Source organism: Vidua chalybeata, chromosome 14 (assembly GCF_026979565.1).
Source record: "Vidua chalybeata isolate OUT-0048 chromosome 14, bVidCha1 merged haplotype, whole genome shotgun sequence".
Lineage (NCBI taxonomy): Eukaryota > Metazoa > Chordata > Aves > Passeriformes > Viduidae > Vidua > Vidua chalybeata.
Genome location: NC_071543.1, coordinates 19,481,733 through 19,504,631, shown reverse-complemented (window position 1 = coordinate 19,504,631; position 22,899 = coordinate 19,481,733). Strand labels below are relative to the sequence as shown.

Sequence of the window (22,899 nt, the reverse complement as noted above, 5' to 3'; positions counted from 1 at the left end):
GAAAAAGCAGCACCAGGCATTGGGGAGGGCATTACTGTGAACAGAAGCACACCTGCCTCTGCTGGGCTGCTCCACATCAGCCCAGCTCCTGCCTGGGCCTGCAGCCAGAGAGGGCTCCAAGCCAAGGGCCAAAGGCTGGCCCATGACAGAAGAACCCCTGTGGGCAGCCAGGGCACCAGGGCTCTGCTGCTCTGCCTCTCCTGGCCTCGGAGCCTGGCTCCAGGCACTTTTTTAGTCATTAAGTTTCCCAGGCCTCCCAAACGTTCTGTTCATTTTTTAATGACACAGAAATCTCATATTGTAAATCAATGTCTATCTTGTCCAGATCCTGAAAATTTTACTGAGATAAATTAATTCTCCCTCTGGCTGGCAGTCAAAGAAACTGCATGAGTAAGAATTACTTACATGAGGAAGGATTTGCAATATCAAGCCCACAAAACTCTTAGTTTATCAGGTGAAGGGAACAGATCTGCACTTCAAACTGTGTCTATTTCACTTATTAGAATTTCTTATGGTTTTTGTTCTGTTTCAGATCATTCAGTTATTTACTCTGAGCTTACTGTGCCTTCTGTCAGTGTCAATATGGCTCAGCTGGCAGCAGATGCTCTGCTAGCTCTGAGCACACTGGTGTGAAGTAACGAGAACAGAATGGGAATTGATGTGAACTTTTGCCTGAAACCTGAGCTGAAACCTTTGTATTTATGAAACTCTGCTTCTAATTCATGTACCAGCTCCACCAGATATCCTCACTTTAGAAATGCTGTATTCTAGTTTAGCTGGAGGACACGAGTACTGGCAGGGTGAGGAGCAGCCCACTCTTTGCAGTTCCCCAAACCCATTTTGTTAAAACATGAAGTTCTGGAGCTGCCATTCGAGGAAACGTGCTCACAATCTTTAGAGATTTGCCCACTCACAGTCAGCTCAAATGCAACGTCCCACCAATAGCTGGGCTCAAGAGGAACACTGCTGTCTCATTACAGGATTTTTTAACATCTGAAAATGCTCTGGGGATGAGGATGGAGGGTCTAAATTGATCCCTTATTTCTGTGCATTCAAAGTAATCAGTGTAAAGAAAGGGGGAGGCTGCTTGATAAAGCAGACAGCATCTTGTGCTGTGATTCTGAACCCAGCTCTCTGATTTTTAGATACCTCCTGAGGCTTTAAATAAACAGAACTGCACTTCACCAATTATCATGCCTGTTTTGCTTAGCTCCCCAGTGGATTCCATTTTAGAAGAACCATACTGCTCAATATTCAGAACTGTTTGGGTAGAATTACAAAAATGAAAAACAATGTGATGGCACCTGTAGCATCAGCAGAATGTAAAATATGAAAGGCCTTATTAGTTCAACTATTTAGACCATCCCATTCCCTGGTAAAAGCTATTATATAGGCATTATATCCAAAGAGTCCCTAATCCATTTGAAATTTCTGATTCCTTTGTCAATCCTAGATTGCCTAATGAAAGCAGTTCAGTACAGAAATGCAAGTTTCTTGATACAATTCTTATTCAAGAGACTTTTTCCTTTCCCAGGCCCTTTTTATATTTCCCATCCAGGAACCCAGCAGGTCTAACTCCAAGAACTACATTATGGAACAGTTAGTTTCTGAGACCAAGGCTTCAAGGGCAGAATGTAAATATGACAACTTTTCCATTTCCTTTGCTCCTGAGTGTCCTCTGTGCCACACAGAAGGTCTCTCCTGCTTTCCAGGACTCTTACAGGGGGCTCTGGTTCCAGCACACAGGAGTCATGCCAAGAGGATGGCATTCAGACTGGGACAGAAGTGACAGAGCTTCCTTTGGAAACCTCCTCCAGTTGTGCTGCAGTTCTCAAAAGCAACCATGGAACTCTGAATCTTGGCTTTAAGCACTCCTTTTCCTCCCCCACTGACTCCCCATCAGTATTTCTCAGTGCTCTTTTCAAAAGAAGCCTTTTGGCTGACAATGTGAACTTTCATAGTCGAGCTGGATTCTCAGTTTTTGCACCTCATCTTTTGCAATAAAAGTTCTGCAAGGAAAAGATGCTTTTAGCAGGCTTGCAAGGATGTAAACGGCCAGGAGCAGTAAACATTCCTCTGGAGGCTGCCAAGTAGAACAGAAGTGAATTCAGCTCCTCTTAGCACTGCTGTAACTGCAGGGCTACATAAAGATAAAAAGACACAACGTGTTCAATAAATCTGTTCCCAATACCCCACATGGCAGATCAGTTGCTGGTGACAGCCTGGATTGATGGACAGCAATTCTGGAGCTGGGCTGCCCTTTGCCTACTTTTAGCACAAGAACTGCTGAATTTTGTTTGTCCTGGCACTGCTGAACAGCCAGAGCTCCGAGTGCTGTCCTGCAGCACAGGCACTCCCAGGAGCAGGCACACTTCCACCTCCTCACTCAGCTTTTCCTGCAGCCATTCTCACCCTGCTCCACCCTCACCACCTTTCCCATCCACCTGTGACCAGGTTGAACACTTGGGGGATTTCTCCTCGGAGCAGCAACAGCCTCCTGAAAAGCACCCCCCAAAGCAAGGATGAGCAGCAGCACTGAGCAGGCAGGGCACACCTCTCTCAGCCCCCTGGCTAGCTGCAGGTGCCAGGGGAGAGCACAGCAAAAGGGGATCCTGCCTTCCTGTGCACCCTGCCCCGGCCTCTGCTGGCTGGGACCCTCAGCTACTTCCAAGCCAAGCAGAACACCATTGTACTTTGCAGCATTTTCCTTTCAGGAATTTACCTAATGGTGCTGGAAGCCACACAGATGATGGGATCCCGTCACGGAGCTCCCAGCTGAACACGGAGCTGCGTGGAAAACACTTCTGTGAATTTAATAAACGTGATGAGCCCTGCCATGGCAGTGTCATGCTGGGTTAGCTCCTACTCTAGTTCCGAGTTTCCAGTGCCAGCCCACTCCTGTTGGTTTGGGGAGCCCTGGGAGCCTGTCTTACTGCAGCACCTGCTCAGATGTTCACCCTCAGACAGGCTGAGCCATCGTGCCGGCAGCTGAGGCAGGGGCTCTGCTGAGTCACGGCGACAAGAGCTGCTCATTAGCTCAGCCTGCAGCACCAGAGGGAGGGGAAACCCTTCTGGGCTTCCCAGAGCAGGCAGACACCTTTTTAGAAGGAAAGGCAGGTGCAGGAAAGAAGCCAAGGTTTCATAATGGTATTTTCTTTTAATTAAGTCACATTCTAAAGAAACAGAGTCAGTTTGGAATGTGAGCTTGCTTCTGAACTTGAAGACACAGATCAGGAAAAATAATCAACACCTCAAAAATCCACATAAATCCTAGCATACATATTTTCCCAGTGAACTGAGCCCAGCTCTACAAGAAGCAGGCACTCATGCCTGGTGTGCATGGACCTCTACACCCCACAGGTACCTACGCTGCTGGTCCTGAGGTGTAGCACCTACACCACACTGAGGAGAGAAAAGCAGCACTTTTCTCCTTGGCTCTGCTGAATCCCAGCAAGGCGAGCCGTCCTTTGGTGATCTGAGCACCACATCCAGTGGAGTCAGGACCTGGCAATGCTCTCCTGGCACTCTGCAGCTCCAGCCCTCATCTGCTCACCACTCTGCCTGCCAAACCCGTTTTGCAGTGTGACAGGGAGGTGCTGGGAGTAGCCTGGGAGCCCTGCAATTCAGGATTCCTTGTTTGCTGGTCCAGGGCCAAAACCCCTTGTTCAAAATGATCAGTGTGATCCAAGGTGCAAAGATCTCAGACTTGAGTCCAACTCCAAATTCTGCCAAGGCTTTTTTCTGTCATCATGGCAGCGTTGTGTCACTGTGACCCAGTGAGAAGTGCAGTGAGAAACCCAGTGAGAAACTGGGTGTTATGAGCTACATTGCCATTTCTGCCCCATTTCTGAGCTTGCTGAGTCCCAAACTTCTGCTCTGAGCAGTATCTGAAGTCTGAGTCTATAAAAACTTTCTTTTCACCCAAGGACTTTGGCATTGATGAGCAAATGACCAACAAAGGAAGAGGATGCACTTTTAGCCTCCTGTCTCTTTGCACGTGTACTATTTATCTGCAGGGCACTAAACTCCTCTTGCACAAAGAGCAGCTTCCCTGATGACTTTCAGCAGCAGCTCTGCTGGGAAGCGTTGCCCAGGTGTGCCAGGATCAGAGCAGAGCCCTGGGGCACCCCTGCCTGCCTGGGCTCCTCTCAGGGAGCCTCAGCTGAGCAGCAGCTGAGAGCCTCAGCTCCAGCAGGGGCTGGAGGCACAGCAGCACCTCGGGATTTCAGATGCCTGGGGATGACTTGTAGAGAAAAGCAGCATAATAGTTTCAAGACCTTCGGCTTGCTGAATCTCCTAATAATTCTCCCGTGGGAGGATTATGCCATCTGCGCTTCCCTGCTGGAGACAGGCAGTCTGTCCCCAGAAATCTGGGCTCACACTGGTGCCCCCAGAGACAAGCACCTGAAGAACAGCACCATCCCTCCAGCCCCCATCACTGGCAGCAGCACAGCTCTCCTCCTGCTGCAGGAACCTCTGCTTCCCCCGGGACACGGCCCCAGGAGTGTCCCACAGCTCAGAGCAGGGCCACGCGGGCTGGGGGAGCTCAGCCAGGGGCTGCAGGTCCCTTCAGCAGCTGGGACACGTCTGTGAGCAGCACCCTGCAGCTCCCTGCAGGCAGCCCAGCTCACACCCACCCCAAAACCTGCCAGGCACACACCCTGCCTGGAGGCTGGGGCCGGGCAGGAGCACCAGCAGCCTGTGGTGCCCCGGGGAGAGCCACAGGGCAAGGTGCTGGCAGGGACAGAAAAACAAGGATCTGCACCTCAGACTGGCACTGAAGAGAATCAGCTGTATTCAGGTGTAGTCTGCATTCGTGGTAAAAAATGATTTATACTGACATGCAAATTTAACCAGATGAAGCTTTTGATTATTTCCCCTATCTCTTGGTTTGTGCTATTTCCCTGAGGTGGAAAAATGCTCTTTGCCAGTAATTCATTATAAATGCCCCAGCCATTCCCATTAGCTACAGCAGGTCTCCACTGCACTGCTCAGTATTAAAATATGCACAAACTTCTCTCCAACTCACCAAAACCAATTTTTGAATCACTCTGTGAATTTAATCACATTTCAGTTCTCTTGGCTATCATCAACGTGCATGCTTCACACAATATTTACTTTCAGTGCAGGTACCAAACGTAGATATGACAGTTTATTTTACATACAGAGGACAATGTTAGCTGAATGCTCTCTCAGGGTAAATGATACACACAGCTGTGCCCAGGGTTTTACACCGAAGTGCTCCCTAAACCCCTGCTAGCTCTGCACCAAGTGACAGCAGATGAGAAATGGCAAAAGGAAGCCACGTCCAGCAGCAATATTAAACCAAAAGTACTCATCCCAGAACAGGTAACAAAGGCAGCATAAACACCTTTTCCTAGCAGCCATCCCCAGCAGGCTGAGTGCCCTGAACTGCCCCTAGCTAGGCTGGGGGGCTGGAGGAGGGATGGGCAGATTGTCCCTGCCACACATGGGCAGGGCAAAGGGCTCCCTCCAGCCTGGGAGAAGCTGTGAGGAACTGCCCATGACCCTGGGAAATGAAATGCTTTGGTAAGACACAGGAACCCAGAGCAAGACTACAGGGGAAATGAACCCCCTTTCCAAGCTGAGCTGCACTGCTCCTGAGACTGGCCAGAAGTGTGCAAAGAGCAGCACATATTTAATTATACTGTTTCTGACAGCATACCCAGGAGAAACAAGCACAAAATCGCCTGTGTTGAAATGTTCTATAGGAAAAATATGCATTTCACTGACAGTCATTACATGGTTTGAAAAACTCTACCATGATGGTTCATGGAAAATGCATGGCTGGAGGTTCACAGGCTGCTTTTTAAACTGGGTGTATTTTGGGCTGTTTCAGCCTATGCAGAACACCCAATTCCCTGCACCTCCATCTGCCTTCCCCTGGAGGAACGTCACCCACTGCTGCTCTGCATCGCTGGAGCCTCCTCTGTCACATCACCACCACTTAATGAGAAAGCAACAGCTCCAGGACTGCGTGTCTGCCAAACACACCCTTAAAATGTTCAAGACAACCAAACAACACACGAATTCACAGGATATGAAACTAGAAAAACTCATGTGGGGCATATATGGCGATCATGTGAAAGACGTGGTCGTTCACAGAAAGCAATAAGATGAAATAAAAGCCACCCTAAACCACAAAATGATTCATGGTTACGTAAGACAGCAGGCCATAACGCTGCCTAAGTCATCTTGCAGCAGCACGGTGCTGGTGTGAGAGGATGAATCAAACACTGTACTTTCACGGGGAAAGGATGCTCAAGCACCAGGGGCTGTGGCTCCAAATAGCTCCTAACAAGGTCCCTCCAAATAAAACTGAGGGTGGGTTCAGCTTGGGAGGAGCAGTCACCCAACAGCCATGGAGTTTGGAGGACGCTGGCTACGGGAAAGAAACCATTTCAGATGGGGATTCTGTGATCTGGAGATGTGACATTGTGGCCTCCCTTCCCTGCAGGCCAGGACTTCCACGTGCCCCTGTAACAGAGAACTGCACATTTGATTTCTTAGTTTATCTTTCTTTTGTTTAGCTGAATTGCTGCCTTGTCCCCGAGAAGCTTTTATCATTACCCTACAGATCTCACTGATCTGATGCTGCTAACTGACAGATGCTGCAAACTATCCATAAACTCTGGCAGCCAACTCCAGATATCTGTTCTTTGCAGATTTATGATACACCACTGATCCCCCCATGGAGAAAATTCACCTCCTTCTCCAGCACAGCCACGGGGCTGAGGCAAACCCCAGTGCAGGCTGCCTCTGAGGCAGGCACTGTGGTGCCCTCTGCACAGACACAAGGCTCACAACAGAGCCCAAACCAAGTGATCCTGAAAGGGACCACAACGATCTCTCCCCTTATCCAACTGCTTCACCAGTGCTGATTTCATTGCTCTCTGGAAATGGTGCAACTATCTGCTCTGGTTATCTACAGTTTAGTGCCCTTCTATTTCCCCTGTTCTCCTGCTTCAGGAACTTGTCAGTGCTTTGTGGGGCTTTTGCACTTGATCAATCCCATGTTGCCATCTGTCCGCTCCTGACAAATCCCATTCAGGAACACATCCCTGCAGGGGCTTTGAAATCCTCAGGATGTGTAGATGGATGTCACTTACTTGAGCTGATCTGTTCCCCAGACTCCCTGGTGGCTTTCCTTGAACAGGTGAGTGTTCAGCTGGTATAAATCAGCTGAGCTCTCCTGGGACTCATTTATATCAACCAAGAATACAGCCCAAAATATAGAGTTCATTTCCCATGCATCAGACTGTCAGACTGCATCCCTTGCTGAAAGGACCATTATCAGCAAAATAATGCTTGAAACACTTGAAAAATAGTGCTGGAAATGGATTTCTGGCAGCCTGAAGCAGGGGCAGGTGCTCCTCACCAGCCCTTGTCCATTCCCATGGATCAATGACAGGGACAAGATCTGGTTTTTGCCCCCAAGAGTTTCTTGTGACTATCGCAAAGAACAGAACAACCAAGCCAGAAGGCAGCAGGGGATAAACCCAAGATTATTGAGAACTTGGGTGACAATTTCCCTTAGAAAAGTAGATCAAAATTAAGTGGACACCTGTATTTGTGAAGAGATTTTAAGAGTACGAATTTGGGAAACCACACAACAGAATTCTGTTTAAAGCCTTGCCAAGCCCATCAAGTTCAAGAGATTAAAAAATAAATGTAAGAAAATAAAGTTGTCTAATAAGGCAACAAAAATGACCACTGTTACTAAGGGGGAAATAGAGAGATGTCACCAGTTAATTTTGCAATGACATCAACTATGGAATTCAAAGACATTAAAGGATCCAAGGAAGACGTGATGCAAGGGAATATAACCATGTGAAGAACTACCCTTAATCAATGCAAAGAATGAAGATTACAACCCAAGTGAATCTCAGAGCTCTGCCTAAGATGCATATCAAGCTAGAAGTTGCACTTAATCTACATCAGGGTCACATTCTGCCCCTTCTCCCCCCAGCAGGGGAACTGGAAGTGATGCTCATCATCTCAGAGGTGCCGTGGGCTCAGGGCTGTGTGGCAGCGAGCAGGGACTGCTGCGCTGCAGGTAAATCCCCTGCCTGTGGCTATCCTCACCCTGCCCACTTCCCTTGCCCAGACAGAGGTGATTTCTGCAGGGAAGCACAAAGCACCACCAGAAAGCAGAGATTTCTGCACTGAGAGCACAAACCCAGTGCTCTCTGGAACGTTCCTTTGTCCCTGCGCTGCCAGGCCTGATCTGCTCCTGCTCTGACAGAAAGAGAAAAAATATGCAAAGCTGCCCCTGCTTCCAGCTGTCAGGATTGCAAAATAAATGAGAGATTTGAATAAGTTTGCTTAATTTTTATCAGGATTAAGGGAATCTTTTATAGAAGAGAATCATTTGTAGTAGATAATAGAATACATTTTCCTCTATTTTCCTCCTTGGGAAAAATCTATTAAAACTGTATAATTAAAACTCCTGAAGATAGTTCAGCTAAATGTTTTTAATTGAAAAGTGGTCTATTTTAAAAGTTTTTCTTTTTTTTAAATAAAAACACTGTCTGCTCTTGTGAGAAACATCACTGAAAATTATCAACTGATATTCTTCATCAAAACTACTAATAAAGCTGTTCTTTACTCACTCACCTACTTGAAACCATAAAATTTCCATTTGAAAATCCTGGCCAAACAAAAGAATAGAATTACTTTCTCCACCTCCTTTTACTTACAGTAAGACAGATTCTATAGGAAGACACAAAGCATGCTGAGGCAGGTGTGGGACACACCCAGCTGTCCCCTGCCCTCAGTGCCCCACTCTGATCAGCCCAGTCACTTCACAGGGACCAAGAGAGAGGATCCTCTCTGTTCGGGGTTTTGGTTGGGAGGTTTTCTCATATTTCACACTTCAGGATTATTCAAAGGCACCACAGCTTGATTCCATACATCCCTAGGTGCTCCTGATGGAAAAGATGAATAAACCAGAAGCAGGCTATCACCACCACACTGACTCTGCTGCCAAACTCACATTTATAGGTTATTAGCAGATCCCTTGCAACAGTAAGTTATTCATTTAGCACAATTCCACTGAGAAGAGAAATAAAACGTTTACTTACTGATGTATATAGGTATCCTTCACTGTTCATTGCCAGATATAATTTTGTTTGAACCCCCTGAATCGCCACCACTCGTAAACCCACAGGTATGAGGTTAAACAAAGCTAGGAGAGAAAGGAGATGGAGAGCAGAATTAATCCTTTGGAGTAGGCAGATCAGATAGCAAACGGAAGCAGAATTACCAGAACCAAATAGAAAAGGCCTCTTCATGCATACATTAATTTCTGTGGGTGCTACAGAGCAATGCTTCTACCCCCATGTCCTCTGACAGCAATTCCCAGCAGGAGCTCAGGCAGGGTCTGAGGTATCAGTGCATCTCCCTCTCCTGAGGAGGGGAACTGCTGCCAGCTGACAGAACTTACCTGCCTCGTGAGCAGAACCCAGCTCTGAACACTGTTTGGGTTTTGTTAGGGCGCTTTTCTTGTGCCACTTAGGGCAAGAAGCAATCCAGAAGCAAACAAACAAAAAAATTTTCAAGATAATCAAAATTTGTTTTCAAAGTCAGTAAACATTTTGACCAAAAGGAAGGAAGAAGATGAAATTCAGAAAAGTTGAAAACCATCATTAGCATCTCAAAATGTTTCCACTTATAACTCATTGGGGTTTAATTTCTCCTCTTTTTTAGAGGAGAATGGGTTTGAAAAAACAGAGTTAAATAACTTCAAAATGAAATGAAAGGGCAGCATGTTCTTTAGATCAACCCCTAAATCTGTGCTTTCAAAATTGAGCTGCTTTGAATGTTCTGCTTGCATTTCTGCTTGTACACATGCTAATAGTGGCAGTATTTATAAGCACAGAAACAACTCTTCAAAAAATGAAGATTCCGGTTTCCAAAGTGGCAAAGAGAAAAAAAAGAAAAAAAAGAAAAGGAAAAAAGCAAAGCTCTGCCATAGCCTGGATTCATGGATATGTTAAAATTGAACACAAGAAATAACGAGTTGAATAACAGTACTCTGTGTTCAATATGTAGGATTAAAAATAAAGGAGAGCTAAGAAAATTATCATAACCCAAAGTATGTCCTTCCACTCTGTGGCAGAAATGCAGATATAGGATAAAGTGATGCCAAATTACTTCTCATTTCCAGTGATTTATTATTTGGCTGAAAAGTTCTGGTCTGCTTCAGGCTGAAGTTTGATATTTATGGTCACTGTCCAAAGCCAATTTAAAACCGAATCATGAATTTGAAATATTTTTATTATTTTCAAAATTATGGCCAAGAATTATGACCCATTATAAATTCCTTTTTAAGCCAGAAAACCCCCAAATGGTCATATTTAAGTAAAAAATGTGCAGCTTGACAGCATTTAGCACAGATCCTAAATTCTGTGTTTGGGGCTGTCAAGAGCACATGGAGGTTGGGGCACCTTTGAGCACTGCGCTTCCTACAGTGGTCACACGTAGCAGGAGAGGTGGGCTATCCAGAACTAACAAACAAACGCAGGGCATCAGAACATCTCTGGTTTTCTTCCCCTTTCATAGCCACGAGTGTACAGGCAGATAAACCACACATGCAGACCCTCCTCACGCCCACCTCCAGCTCAAAATCAACACCCATTACTTGCTCTTCACTCAAAGAAAATTCTCCGGCTCTGTGCAGCTTTTGGCAAAAGAAACTTAGATTTTCACTAGGGAAAAAGGATTTTTCATTCATTCTATCAAATGCTTGAGTTTATTGCGGGGAGAAAATATTCCCTTGGACATGGGTCCTTTGCAGTTCAGCCCCAAAAAGCAGCACCTGATCTCTGTGTGGGCAGGAGAGGAGGGTTTAAAGCTCAGCACCCAGGCAGAACCTGCAGGGCACTTCTGCAAGGTGATTTCTTAATGGCACATTTACAAGTAGGGCGGGTGTTGGGGTATTTTCAGCACGAGGGTCTGAGCACGGGCTCCACTGTAAACAGTGCTGCAGACCTGTCAGCAAGAGCTGAGGAGAGGGCAGAGCTAGGACAGCAGGGACAGAGCTGCCACGGAGCTGGGACAGCAGGGACACAGCTGGCACCGAGCTGGGACAGCAGGGACACAGCTGGCACCGAGCTGGGACAACAGGGACAGAGGTACCACCGAGCTGGGACAGCAGGGACACAGCTGGCACCGAGCTGGGACAACAGGGACAGAGGTACCACCGAGCTGGGACAGCAGGGACACAGCTGGCACCGAGCTGGGACAGCAGGGACACAGCTGCCACCGAGCTGGGACAACAGGGACAGAGGTACCACCGAGCTGGGACAGCAGGGACACAGCTGGCACCGAGCTGGGACAGCAGGGACACAGCTGGCACCGAGCTGGGACAATAGGGACAGAGGTACCACCGAGCTGGGACAGCAGGGACAGAGCTGGCACCGAGCTGGGACAGCAGGGACAGAGCTGGCACCGAGCTGGGACAATAGGGACAGAGGTACCACCGAGCTGGGACAGCAGGGACAGAGCTGGCACCGAGCTGGGACAGCAGGGACAGAGGTACCACCGAGCTGGGACAGCAGGGACACAGCTGCCACAGGCCACTAGGATGGGCTGTATAAGGAATTCCTGGCTGTGCTTTGCTGTCCAGGGGCAGAGCTGAGGCTGAGCCCTCCTGCCCGAGCGGGCTGGCACCTGAGCCAGGGGTGGGTGCCCTGCTGTGGCACCCGAGCTGTGGGTGGGTGCTCTGGCTCCTGAGCCAGGAGTGCTCGGCTGCTGCTCTCAGCACTGGGACTCGTTTCCCCTGCAGACATGTCCAGGCTCAGTTTCGAGGCAGGACGAGGCTGAGGCACACTGGAAGCTGGTTCACACTGCAGTGGGATGAGCAGTGGCTGTGGCACAGACTGCTGGAATTTGGGAAGGGGCTGTGGGGAACAGGCTGCCCACTCCCTGAGCAGCAGCACGTCCAGCTCTGGCTCCCAGAGCAGTGAGTGACCTGTCCCCAGCTGTGACCGCTGCCAGGACCCACAGCAGAGGCACAGAGAGCATCTCTGCAAGTCCCCAGAGGGACAGCAGGATGGAGGGGTTACCTCACTGCTAGGACATGCCCCTCATGTGGACAGATATGACAGAAGGGGTGGCGAAGAAGCTACAGCAAAATAAATTGCTTCCTATTGTGATCAGCTGGCATCAGCACAAAATAATCCAAAGCAATTTGCATCCTACTCTTTCCCTATTACATTTGCATTGTTTTAAATAAGGATATAAGGATAAGGATATCCTCCTAATGAACAGCTAAGCAATGCCTAAGGGAGAGATGATCTTTGCCAAGATCTCTGTGCAGTACAAGCCAACAGAGAAATGAAGCTGCACAGGAAGAGGCAGCAGCCACAGCTGGATTTATGAACATAAACATTTCTCTGAGGTCAGCCAATCTTGGCTTGCCCACCTGGACCTTCATACACTTTCTGCAGGGCATTGTTTCCTACATTGCCTTATTTTACCAGTCTTGAAATCTTTTTGTCTACCTGTGTGAGACCCTTAAGCATTTTTCACACACCAAATCAATGCTATAGTCATATTTTCCTGTTTTCTGTTAACCCTCAAAGTTGTAAAAAAAAACCCAGACAAAAACAACAAATAAAAATGCCCAAAGCTTTTTCACAGAAAACCTGAGGGAAAGCTGGTTGAAAGTTGATGGCACAATTTAGAAGAGGTAACAAATAATAATAATAGGTAAATGTGAAGTTGAAAATGCTGCTGAAGTCCCAGTTTGTGAAATACCACGGCGCTGTTTGAATGAGCCCCTGTGTGAGAGTGGAGATAGTGTTATTCTATTTCAGGCTCTGAGTAGGCGAGCAAATTTTCCCTGCCGAAAAAAAAAATCTAATAAAATCCAAAGGACAGCAATGAACTTCTCTGGATTACCATGGAGATAACATTTGCTTTGTTTGTCACATGTGTCATCATTACCTCCTCTGGTTCATTATTTCTGTAAGTGATTTCTATCTGTATTTCTCTCAGACCCAGTAAATCTGAAGCACTTCTGTGCTGCCAGCACGGTGTTAGTGCTGCTGCCACTCACTCAGCCACCCCAGGACAGCAGCTCTGAGGGGACCTGCACGGGGGGGAGAGACACCACAGTCCACAAACACACCATTTATTCTCGTGTCACTTACTATAACTACTGTCTTCCTCTTTTGTTCCATCAATTGTTCCATCTGCTTGCAACTGCAAGTGGTATCCTTGCCTGCTGTAGAGCTTTGTTACTATACCTTTAAGCTGAGGCTCTGCAAAAAAACAACAGTGAGATTAACGTGGGAAATCCTGATGTGCCACTCCAAGTGAGCAGGATGAAAAACAAATTGAAAAACAATTTGAAAATCAAATCTTCAGGTTCCTTCTCAAGGCTAAGGTAAGAAAAAGACCCAAAACAAAAGCAGGGCTACCAGCTTTGCAACACTCTTCATTTAGGCTGAGATCAAATTTATGACTATGAAATCAATTGCCAAAATGATTAAATGCCACTTTCGATTACAGTGTGAGCAGCACAGCAAAATCTACTTCCAGTGAAGACGGATTCCAGGAGCACTGCTTGGCCTCAGGAGCCCAGCCCTATCTCATTTAAGATTAAAAATGAGCTGGCAAAGAGTACATTCAGTCTTTTAAAAAGGTGTGAGTTCTTAGATGGAGAGGAAAAAGAAGTCTATTACAATAGCATTAATAAGAGCCACAGTGACACAGAGAGCCCAAATATATAGCAGCGAACGTTTAGCACAGGATCTGCTGCAGCTCTAATAAACAAACCCCCATTCCTCACTGCTCCAGAGAGTACAGAGCATCCAAAGAGACAAACTACTCAATGAACATACGGAAAATGGAGAGGGAAACCCTGAAATCCAGCAATGTGTGGAACTGCAAAATAAATATTACCATAAGGGCTGAGGTAATTACCTCATCAGCTAGAAGAAGAAAGATCAAAACAACGCATAGTTTGCATAGATTTCTTTTTGCCATAACCATCCTTGGATTCACAGCTAGAAGGCGAGATATCTCACACGGTTTCATATCATTCTAGACCAAAAAGTACACAACAGCAGGATATGCTGTCAAGTGTGCCATTCAAGATATCTGGCTAAAGCATCAGGAGTAATTGCAAAAAAGGTCTACACCCACTGAATGCCAATGACATCTGCATTGTAGTCATTTCACACCGTTACGTTTGTCAGGAGCTCAGGCAGCCCTGCAGCTCGCTCCACATCGCGCTCTCTTCAGAGACAAACACTGTGAAGATGTGGTGTGTCATTTCCAGCACTCTGCGTCTAGATCAGACTCCTTGTGTTTGTACCAAAGGCATTGGGAGCTCTGCTACTGCACTTCATTTTAGCAGGGGCTGAAGGCAAAAGCTTACAACAGTTTGCATAAGCGTATTAGATCTTATTAGCAACTTTGATAAGAGTCCTGATGGACACAAAACTCTTATCTACCAATTTTTCTGACCAGAAATGACTCCAACCCTCACTCTGGCTCTTTAGCCATAATCCATCCCAAAGCTGCTGGCAAACTGCAAGCAAGGCAGACAGGCGGAGTGGCACAAGCACCAGTGCTCCAGCAAAGCCACGGCAACATCGCCAGAGGGTTTTGCTCCTCCCACGTACAAAACAAGCCACTCAGATCAGGGACTCCGTCTTCACGCCTGATCTTCTGCACCTGTGACCCAGAGAACCTCGTGTCTGCAGGGCAGCTGCAGGTATGGCATTCCTAGAAAGGCACAGGGCGCTGAAGCAAAACTCTGGAAGGTGCCAGCAAAAGCACAAAGCCTCGTCTGCAATCAGCAGATAAAGCATGGCACGGGCATTCTGTGAAGCAGGACATCAAAACCAGATCTCCAGACCATGAAGTTATTTAATATACAACCGAGAGATGCGTGTGTGGGAACTTCCCAGCTAGCATCTCCCCCACAAACACACCCGTGTGTTTGCGTGTGTGTAACAGAGGGACAGACAGCTGACTTTTGGGTACCTGGGTGCACACAGGTGTGCAGGTGAGGCACAGCCAGCAGCGTGTGCTACCCAAATAAGCCAGATGAACACGACGGGAAAGGGACTGGCACGGGGTACCCAGGTCCTGCACATCCATTGTACGAGCCCTGAAATACCTTTCCCTCTCTCCCCACACCTGACACATGCCCCAGTTTCCATTGCATCAAACCAACCGACCCCCCAAAGACATAACCCTTGCCAACCTGGTCGCCTTCTTCGCCTTTTCTTGGAGCCAAAGAGTTTGACCCTGGAAAACACATTCAACTTGTTCTTGTCGCAGCTTCCCTTGCTCTTGCTGGGGCTGTTGACACACTTACAGGCGTTGGACTTCTCCCGCTCCCTGGCTTGTCTCTTCTGGCGGATGAGGGAGCTGGCGATGGCTGCGGCCATGGCCGCCACCGCCCCGGCCGCCCGGCCGGCTCAGGCACGCGGGGGTCGCCGGCCGGCCGCGGCCAGCATGCTGCTCGGCCGTCCCCAAGGCCGGGGAGCTGCCGGGCAGCCTGGCCAACGCCGCCCGGCGCCGCTCGGCACGGCAGCCCGGGACACACCGGCGGGATGAGCACCAGAGCCCCGGCGCGGCACGCAACAGTTTAGCTCGAGAGATTTTGTCCTCTGGGATCTTCCCCTTTTGGCTTTCTGGTGCTTTTTTATTCCTCCCAACTTCTAGCAGGGGAAAGTTTGCAGGCAGAGGTGAGCGTTTCTACGGAGATCACGCAGATCACTTGCAAGACATCCCTCCAAGCTTCTCCAGACGCGCTATTTGCATGCAGCCATGGAACATCCACTTGGTGCAAGATCATCGCATCTCTCCTAGCCCCGATTTCTCCAGTTAAGTTTTCTTCCCCCCCGTCCCCTCCCCATTCAAATCCCAGCAAACACCTGTTAGACTCCAGCAGGGGCTGTCCAGTTGCAGGGGTTTCTGGATGCTTTTTCCTCTTCTCGCTTAGAAGAGACCCGAAGCAGTCGGTGCCGGAGGCACTGGGCTGAGGCGCGGATGCCCCTGGGCTGCCGACGCCTCGGGAAGCCTCTTCTGCTGCGCTCCTGACAGGTGAGCGCAGCCTCCCCTGCCCGGCACGCTCGGCTCTCGCACCGCAGCACTTCCCAGCCGGTAAACAAGCAGCTCCGGAGCCGGGACTGCAGCAGCAGCAGCAGCAGCAGCAGCAGCAGCAGCAGCGGCAGCAGCAGCGGCAGGATCCCTCCGGCAGCGATGCGGGCACGGCGCACTCCCCACGAGCCGTGCGCTGGGTACACAAATGAGGCGACGCAGCAAACCCCTTATCACCACCCCCCTCCTCCTCTGCCCGTGCCTCCTCCTCCTCCTCCCGCTCCTCTCCCGGCGCGGCGGCGAGCGGAGAGCCCTGCCCGGCGCTGCGGGGCGGCCGCGGGGCCGCGGCGGGGAGGGGGCTGGGGCGGCCAGGGGAGGGGGTGCCAGGGGAGGGGTGCCAGGAGCAGGGCACGAGGGGAGGGGGTGCCACGGGATGGGGTACCAGGGGCGGGGGTGCCACGGGATGGGGTGCCAGGGGATGGGGGTGCCACGGGATGGGGTGCCAGGGGATGGGGGTGCCACGGGAGGGGGTACCAGGGGATGGGGGTGCCACGGGATGGGGTGCCAGGGGATGGGGGTGCCGCGGGAGGGGGTACCAGGGGATGGGGGTGCCACGGGAGGGGGTACCAGGGGATGGGGGTGCCACGGGATGGGGTGCCAGGGGATGGGGGTGCCGCGGGAGGGGGTGCCGGGGGCGGGGGTGCCTGCGCCGCTCGGAGCCGCCTCCCGGCAGGCGCAGACACCCAAACAGACGTGACTGCGGTGAGCAAACAGCCCCGCTGGCCCCGGAGCGAGCGCACCTGGCCGGCAGCAGCGCCGGGCTCGGGGCAGGGCGCAGCTCCGGCCACAGCTGTCCCCGGCCCTTCCCTCATCCTCACAGGGTGTCCCCCCTCTGCAGCACGGATTTATTGGAGGCTTTTTTGCGCCTCTCGCCCTTCCTTTCCACCGCCCGCTCTCAGCTCCAGTTTTGCAGCAGACGAGGAAATCCTCAGAAAGAGCAATTTCCTCGTCGTTGCCACGCTCTCCCGTTCCCCCGTGTCCCCGCACGGAGCCCGGGCTCGCCTGCAGCCCGGTTCATCCTCGCCGAGCTGCGGTGGCGCAGGCAGGGCCCGTGGGGCCGGGCAGAGCCGGGCCCGCGCTGCGGCCAGCGGACCCCGAGCCCGCACCCCTGCCCCGGACACCGGCAGGTCCTGGAGAGCCCCCCGCAGCCACTCCCTGCTCTGCAGCATGCTTTCAGCAGCTGGAGCCCAACCAAAGGCAGTCCAGGCTGGAAATGCAGCAGATCTGCAGCCCTGGAGGCAAACAAGCACCGAGAGGATGTCCCGAGGCAGAGGGACTGGCGGGCGCTGAGGCGCCGCGGGAAGGCCCTGAGGGCCCTGAGGGCTGGCCCAGGCAGGAGCGGAGCCGGTGGGCACCGCGATGGCAACAGGCTGCTGCCACCCGCGGAGCTGTGTCCCTTGTGCCCCGGGCCAGCTCTCCTGGGGCTACAGAGGCCCCAGGGATGGCTGGGCTGCTGTCACAGCACCGGGCTCGGCCAGCTGCTGGGGGTGCTCGGCCTTCCTCCTCTCCTCCAGGCGCCCTCAGCAGCAGCAGCGGGGGCTCCGGGCCCTGGCCGGTCACACACGGGGACAAGGCCTGGCACGAGCAGCAGAAGGTGCTGCCCAACACCTCCCCAAGCCCAGCTCAGGGTTTGCTGTAGCTCTGCGGACACCACAGCCCTTCCCTCGGCTAGGAGCAGCCCCGGCGACTCCGCACTCTCCTCCAGCCGGGAGCGCTGTGCCAGGCCCTGTGACAGTAAGTGGCCACCCTGTGACAGTAAGTGGCCACCCTGTGACAGTAAGTGGCCACCCTGTGCAGGCTGCCACCCTGCAGGGATGTCCCTGCCAGCCCGTGCTGAGCCTGCAGGGATGTCCCTGCCAGCCCCAGCGCCACCGGCTGCCCCCCGGGCTGCAGGAGCTGCCTGTGTACTCACACACCCACACGCACACGTTTGTTTATGAGGCAGCCCATGCACACAGGCGGATTAAACAAACACTCCTAATTTCTTATTTCAGTTTAACGGGAGGGTAAAAATAGCTGCAATTCACAAGTCCCACCACTACCCTCATCTGCCAGTCCACATAAGACATGTGAAATCCAACACAGGAGACAGCCAGTTGGGTATTATTAGCAATAACTCGTCCTACTCAACTCACCGGTAACATACTATGAATTTTGCCATCTTTCCGTTTCCAATACAGTCATGAGTGAGGCTTGTTTTCTTTCCTGAGACTCACCCATTACTTTATAAATAGTCCCAATTTGGAAAGCAGTGTTTGATCTTCAGATCAAAGTGAAGCTGCCTCATTGTGATCTGTCCTGCGAGGTCACAAGACATTGCGTTTTCACAGAGACTAACCAGAACTCAGAATTCAGCTAACCTTGAAAATCCAGGGGAAAAGCGGTATATAAAAGCTGTGTTTGGGATATCTTTCTGCCAGCATTCCAGCCTGCACGCTTAAAATCCATAATGAAAATTCATTTGCACAAATGTTCCTTGACAGATAACTAAAGAGAGGAACAAAAATAGCATATATGCATAATCAGATTTAAGTTTCAAAAAACAGTCCTCCAGTTTTTTTGCATGAGCAACCTCTTCATCTATCGGTACTCCTACAAACATGTCTTCATTTACTATAAATGGTACATGAAAATGAAGATCTTGTTGGGAAAACGTCTTTGGTACAGGACCAGCCTTTGGACTACTTCAGCGTTCCAGATATAAAAATCTCAAGGAACAACTTTATTTTCTTTGAAAAGCAAGAGCTGTTCACTCCCCACTGCACTAAAATAAAATAAAAATTACATTCCAAGTGACTTTTTGAACGTAGAAGACAACCAGATGTTCCTAGAGCACACATTCTCTCTCTTTATGATCATTGCAGTGGGCACATTTAAAGCTAAGGGGTTAATTGCCAGTGCCATTTCAATCAAAGAGAAATCAGCATGGGACAGACTTGTCCAGTTGCCATCAGAGTGCCATCATCTCCCTGGAGCTGCCATCTGACCAGAAGCAATTCCACTGTTTTGAAGTAGACAAGGATCTCACCCACTTTTGATTTATAATTTTTCCTCCCAGGCATCTGCTGAGTGTTTGCTGATGGTTATTTCCATGATTCTGATCACTAAAACATGCTTGAGCCCTCCGAAGTTGCCTGGATTGGGCAGAAGCAAAGCCTGCAATTTGGCACCCAGGCCAGGAGTGGCTCTTGGACTGAGGCAGGGCATGGTTTTCAGGCAGCCCTTGCTGTCTGGCTCCTGCACAGAAAGGCATCAAATCCCCATCACTGGCCCAAACTGCAAGCAGTGCTGGCTCTTTCAGCCAGTTAGAGGAAAGTGCCAAAGTTCTGGTTTTCCGTTCATCCTCTCTGAATCATCTGTGCTGTGGCAGGTCCCAGACCACTGCTGTTTGCTCTGAGTTTGAATTTATCCCGAGCACAAAAGATTTACAGTCAGTGCTCTCTCATGCTGAGCAAAACAAAAATTGAGACCAGGTGAAAAATACCGAGCCAGCTGCAGAGCTGCCTGCCATGGGAGCTGCTCAAGGACAGCCGGAGCCCATCGTGCAGCATGGCCATGTCCAGGGCAGCCCTGAGCAGAGAATTCCTCCCTCCAGCACTCCTCACTGCCCACAAGCCCAGCGTGTGACCCTCCAGGGACCCACGCTCCTCTGTGCCCTGTGAAGCATCAGCAGTTCTCAGGACAGGCTGCCATAAAGTAGGAACTGATTTCCAGCATGTTGGGTCAAAATATCCCATCCTCAGACTAAACTGCATTCTCATTTATTTCCTGTTCCCCTATACAGAAAGTAGTAAAAGATTTATAGTAGGCCCTATATAAACTAATAGTGTTTGGGCAAAATAAATGCTGCATCAAAATCAGACAAGAAAAAAAAAATCCCAAGCCAGCCCCAAGCCTCACTCAGTCCATCTTAAACCCCAAACCACTCTACAGATACAAGCTTGAAGCTGCTTTAGTGTGACAACAAAAAAATCAGCCTGGCATTGGGTGTCAGGAATCCCTCCTGAGGCTCTTTTGTTCTTGCTCTTACAGAAAAAGTAGGGAAAAAAAAAAGCTTCAAACAGCAAACCTATGGACTATTTCCACTGCCTACACTTTCCAAAAGTAGAGCATTATTTTCTGAAAAGCACCACCAGAATCTCATCTCTGTCTTTTCGGGATGAGATAAAGAAGACTTTCTCCAGTCAGGGATGACACAGCAGCACTGAGGCCCCGGTGGTTTTTGCTCTCCTAAGTAAACAGAATTACTATTCACCAGGAAGCAGAGCTGCTCAGAGCCCAGTCCTGCATCACTGAACTCCTGTGTGAAATATCCCATGGACATGACTCAGCCTCTGCTCTGCAGCCAGCCCCGGGCTGGGCACAGCCAGCAGCACAGCAGGGCTGAGCACGCAGGGCTGGCCCCTCAGCACCCCCAGAGCTTGGGCTGTGCCCAGACAGGGCTCCAACAACAGCAGCCTGGGCTTTATTGCTGAGGGCAAGATGAAAAAAGCTGTTAGTGGAAGCTGAGCTTCCAAGCAGCTCCGGCCCAAGAGCTCAAACCTGAGGATATTTTAGAAACAGACCAACCTGAAAATTACTAGTAAAGAATGGCTACAATAAGCAGCTGCAAACAGAAGTATTTTTATGTTGAGAGCATAAGGGACTTGTAAATAGTGATGTGAATGTTCCTCTGTGTGTGTCTGTGCCATGGTTTTTTTTTTTTTTTGCAGAAATGCACTGGGCAGCCTTGCTCAGAAACAGGAAAAAAATCAAAATGGATTCCTGTGACACCAGTGTAGACATGGCACCTAGACCCACTTTATCTAAAACTCACTTCTTCCTCAAAGGATGAGGTGATGGATTCATTTTTATCTTCTCAGGGTACAGAATCCCGAATCCCAACACCAGAAGAGACCCCAGTACAGCTGGTGCACAGGACTGGATGTGCCAAAACTTGCACCCATCCAGCAAAGCACAGGAACACACCCCTGATTTCAACACGTGAGACATCTCACTGGGACCACTGAGATATTTAAAAAATAATTCTGTAGCTGATGCATCACGAAAGGTTCTCATAGTCTAAGCCCATTCTCTTCTCATATCTACACAAGTTTGCCAGGGCAAGGTCTTGTGACTGACAAGAATTTAGGTCTCTTCTTCACGACTTACATGACCTGCTAAATGCTCAGGATGGCCACGACACCTCATACAAAGAACACCAGTTTCCTCTCAGATTCTCACAGAAAATACTAATGAGAGAAAACCCAGTTCTGCCTCTTCCCAGCTGTGAATTCCAATTCCTTTATCCTATATCAGTAAAAGCTGGATTTGATCTGACCTGGTAGTGCAGCCATTTTTGGAAAAGGAGGACATTGTTTGAAGATAGAAAAATAGAAATATTTTTACCTAGGCTAATTCATATTCAGTCATCCCAAAATGTCAACCACAAAAGCTCGTCTATCCGGGGCATAAAAGATCAGTGCCAATCAGCTGGGAAAGGTCACAGAACAAACACAAGGGATCAGCTCCCCCAGCTCTGCGGGCTCCCGAAATGGGAACGTGTCATTCCGGTGCGCGGGGGCCCGAGCTGAGCCAGGAACTGAGCAGTGCCCAAGTGACTTCTCTGCCCACCACAGACCAAGCAACACTCCCACATCAGTATGCACAGAGGGGTCTGCTCACTCACCTCCCAGCACGGTGGCTCTTGGAAACGTCCCTGTAAATGACAGCTGATCGTCCCTGAAACATTTACATCTCAGCATGGGACACACCAGAAGTGTGGGCTGTGTGCCACTGTCCAACTTAACATAAGGCCACTTTACACATGACAGAACACTGCAAATAGTCCTTCACAGAGCCAAGGCAAGTTGCCTGGAAATTGCCACGTTACTCAAGTAAGATCTTTTCCCACCTTTTCACAGATCTGATGGTTCATCCTTTGTCAACAGCTTGACAAAACCAGACTCAGCGGGTCTCCAGTGAGTTGGAGCCTCTGAGAGTTCTCCTCCTTCCCCCTGCACGCAAGCACTTCACCAGCTTCTCACAGTCATGCTCCCTGCTTTGGTCAGAACGAGCTTCTGCCCCAGTGCCTGGCTCGGCTCAAGCACAGAGCCCAGCCCACTGTGATCCTGTGATGGATGCCACACCTGGCAATCCCCACTGCTGAGTTAATGATGCAGGACTCAGCTGGTTCCCAACCATGCAAACCAGTTACCCGCACTGGGGTCAGAGGAGCCTGGCACTGGTTTTCTGTGACTTCTACCCCATTGCCAAGATCATGGCACTACATTCACGCAGACAAATGAGAAGGTGAGCAGAGCTGGTCACAAACGAAAGGGACTCTGAGGAAGAAGTGTTGTGTCTTGCATGGAAGCAGAGCTCTCCAGGAACTGGAGTTAGACCCTGCACCAGTCAATGATGCTTCTGGAAATGTGGAAGTGGAGCCTGGCTCAGTCACTGGCATGGAACTGGAACCAGTTTACCCAAAGAGAATGCTGGTCTTAGTCTCTGTAAGCAGAAGGAAGGTCTATCCTTGAGGATTAGGAAAAGAGCCAAGAGCCTGAGCTTCCTTTGGGTCTCAGCTCACCAAGTAATAGTCACGGTATGAACAGAGGTGTAACAAGACATATCTGACTTAGCGATGGAAAAAGGAGGTTTCTCTAAGCTCATCTGACCAGGTGTCTGGGCTGAATACTCAAGAAAGGAGAGAGAAAGGCAACTCCAGATGGCAATTCATTCCCATACAAAGAACACCACTGTCTTCCCAGCTTT

At 49.8% G+C, this 22,899-nt stretch overlaps 1 protein-coding gene across 4 annotated transcripts in view; it reads right to left on the bottom strand.

Annotated features, from left to right (window-relative positions):
• FGF13 (fibroblast growth factor 13) overlaps positions 1-22,899 on the bottom strand; it is a 208,728-nt gene that overhangs the window by 31,049 nt on the left and 154,780 nt on the right. For 3 of the 4 annotated variants that reach the window (XM_053955349.1, XM_053955352.1, XM_053955350.1), the window contains 2 exons: positions 13,179-13,289; positions 9,105-9,208 (listed from right to left, as the gene is read on the bottom strand). In XM_053955349.1, the coding sequence (XP_053811324.1) occupies positions 9,105-9,208; positions 13,179-13,289 (215 nt within the window). Of the gene's footprint in view, positions 1-9,104; positions 9,209-13,178; positions 13,290-15,244; positions 16,288-22,899 lie in introns of those variants that run through there. The other variant, XM_053955351.1, reaches the window with a different exon arrangement.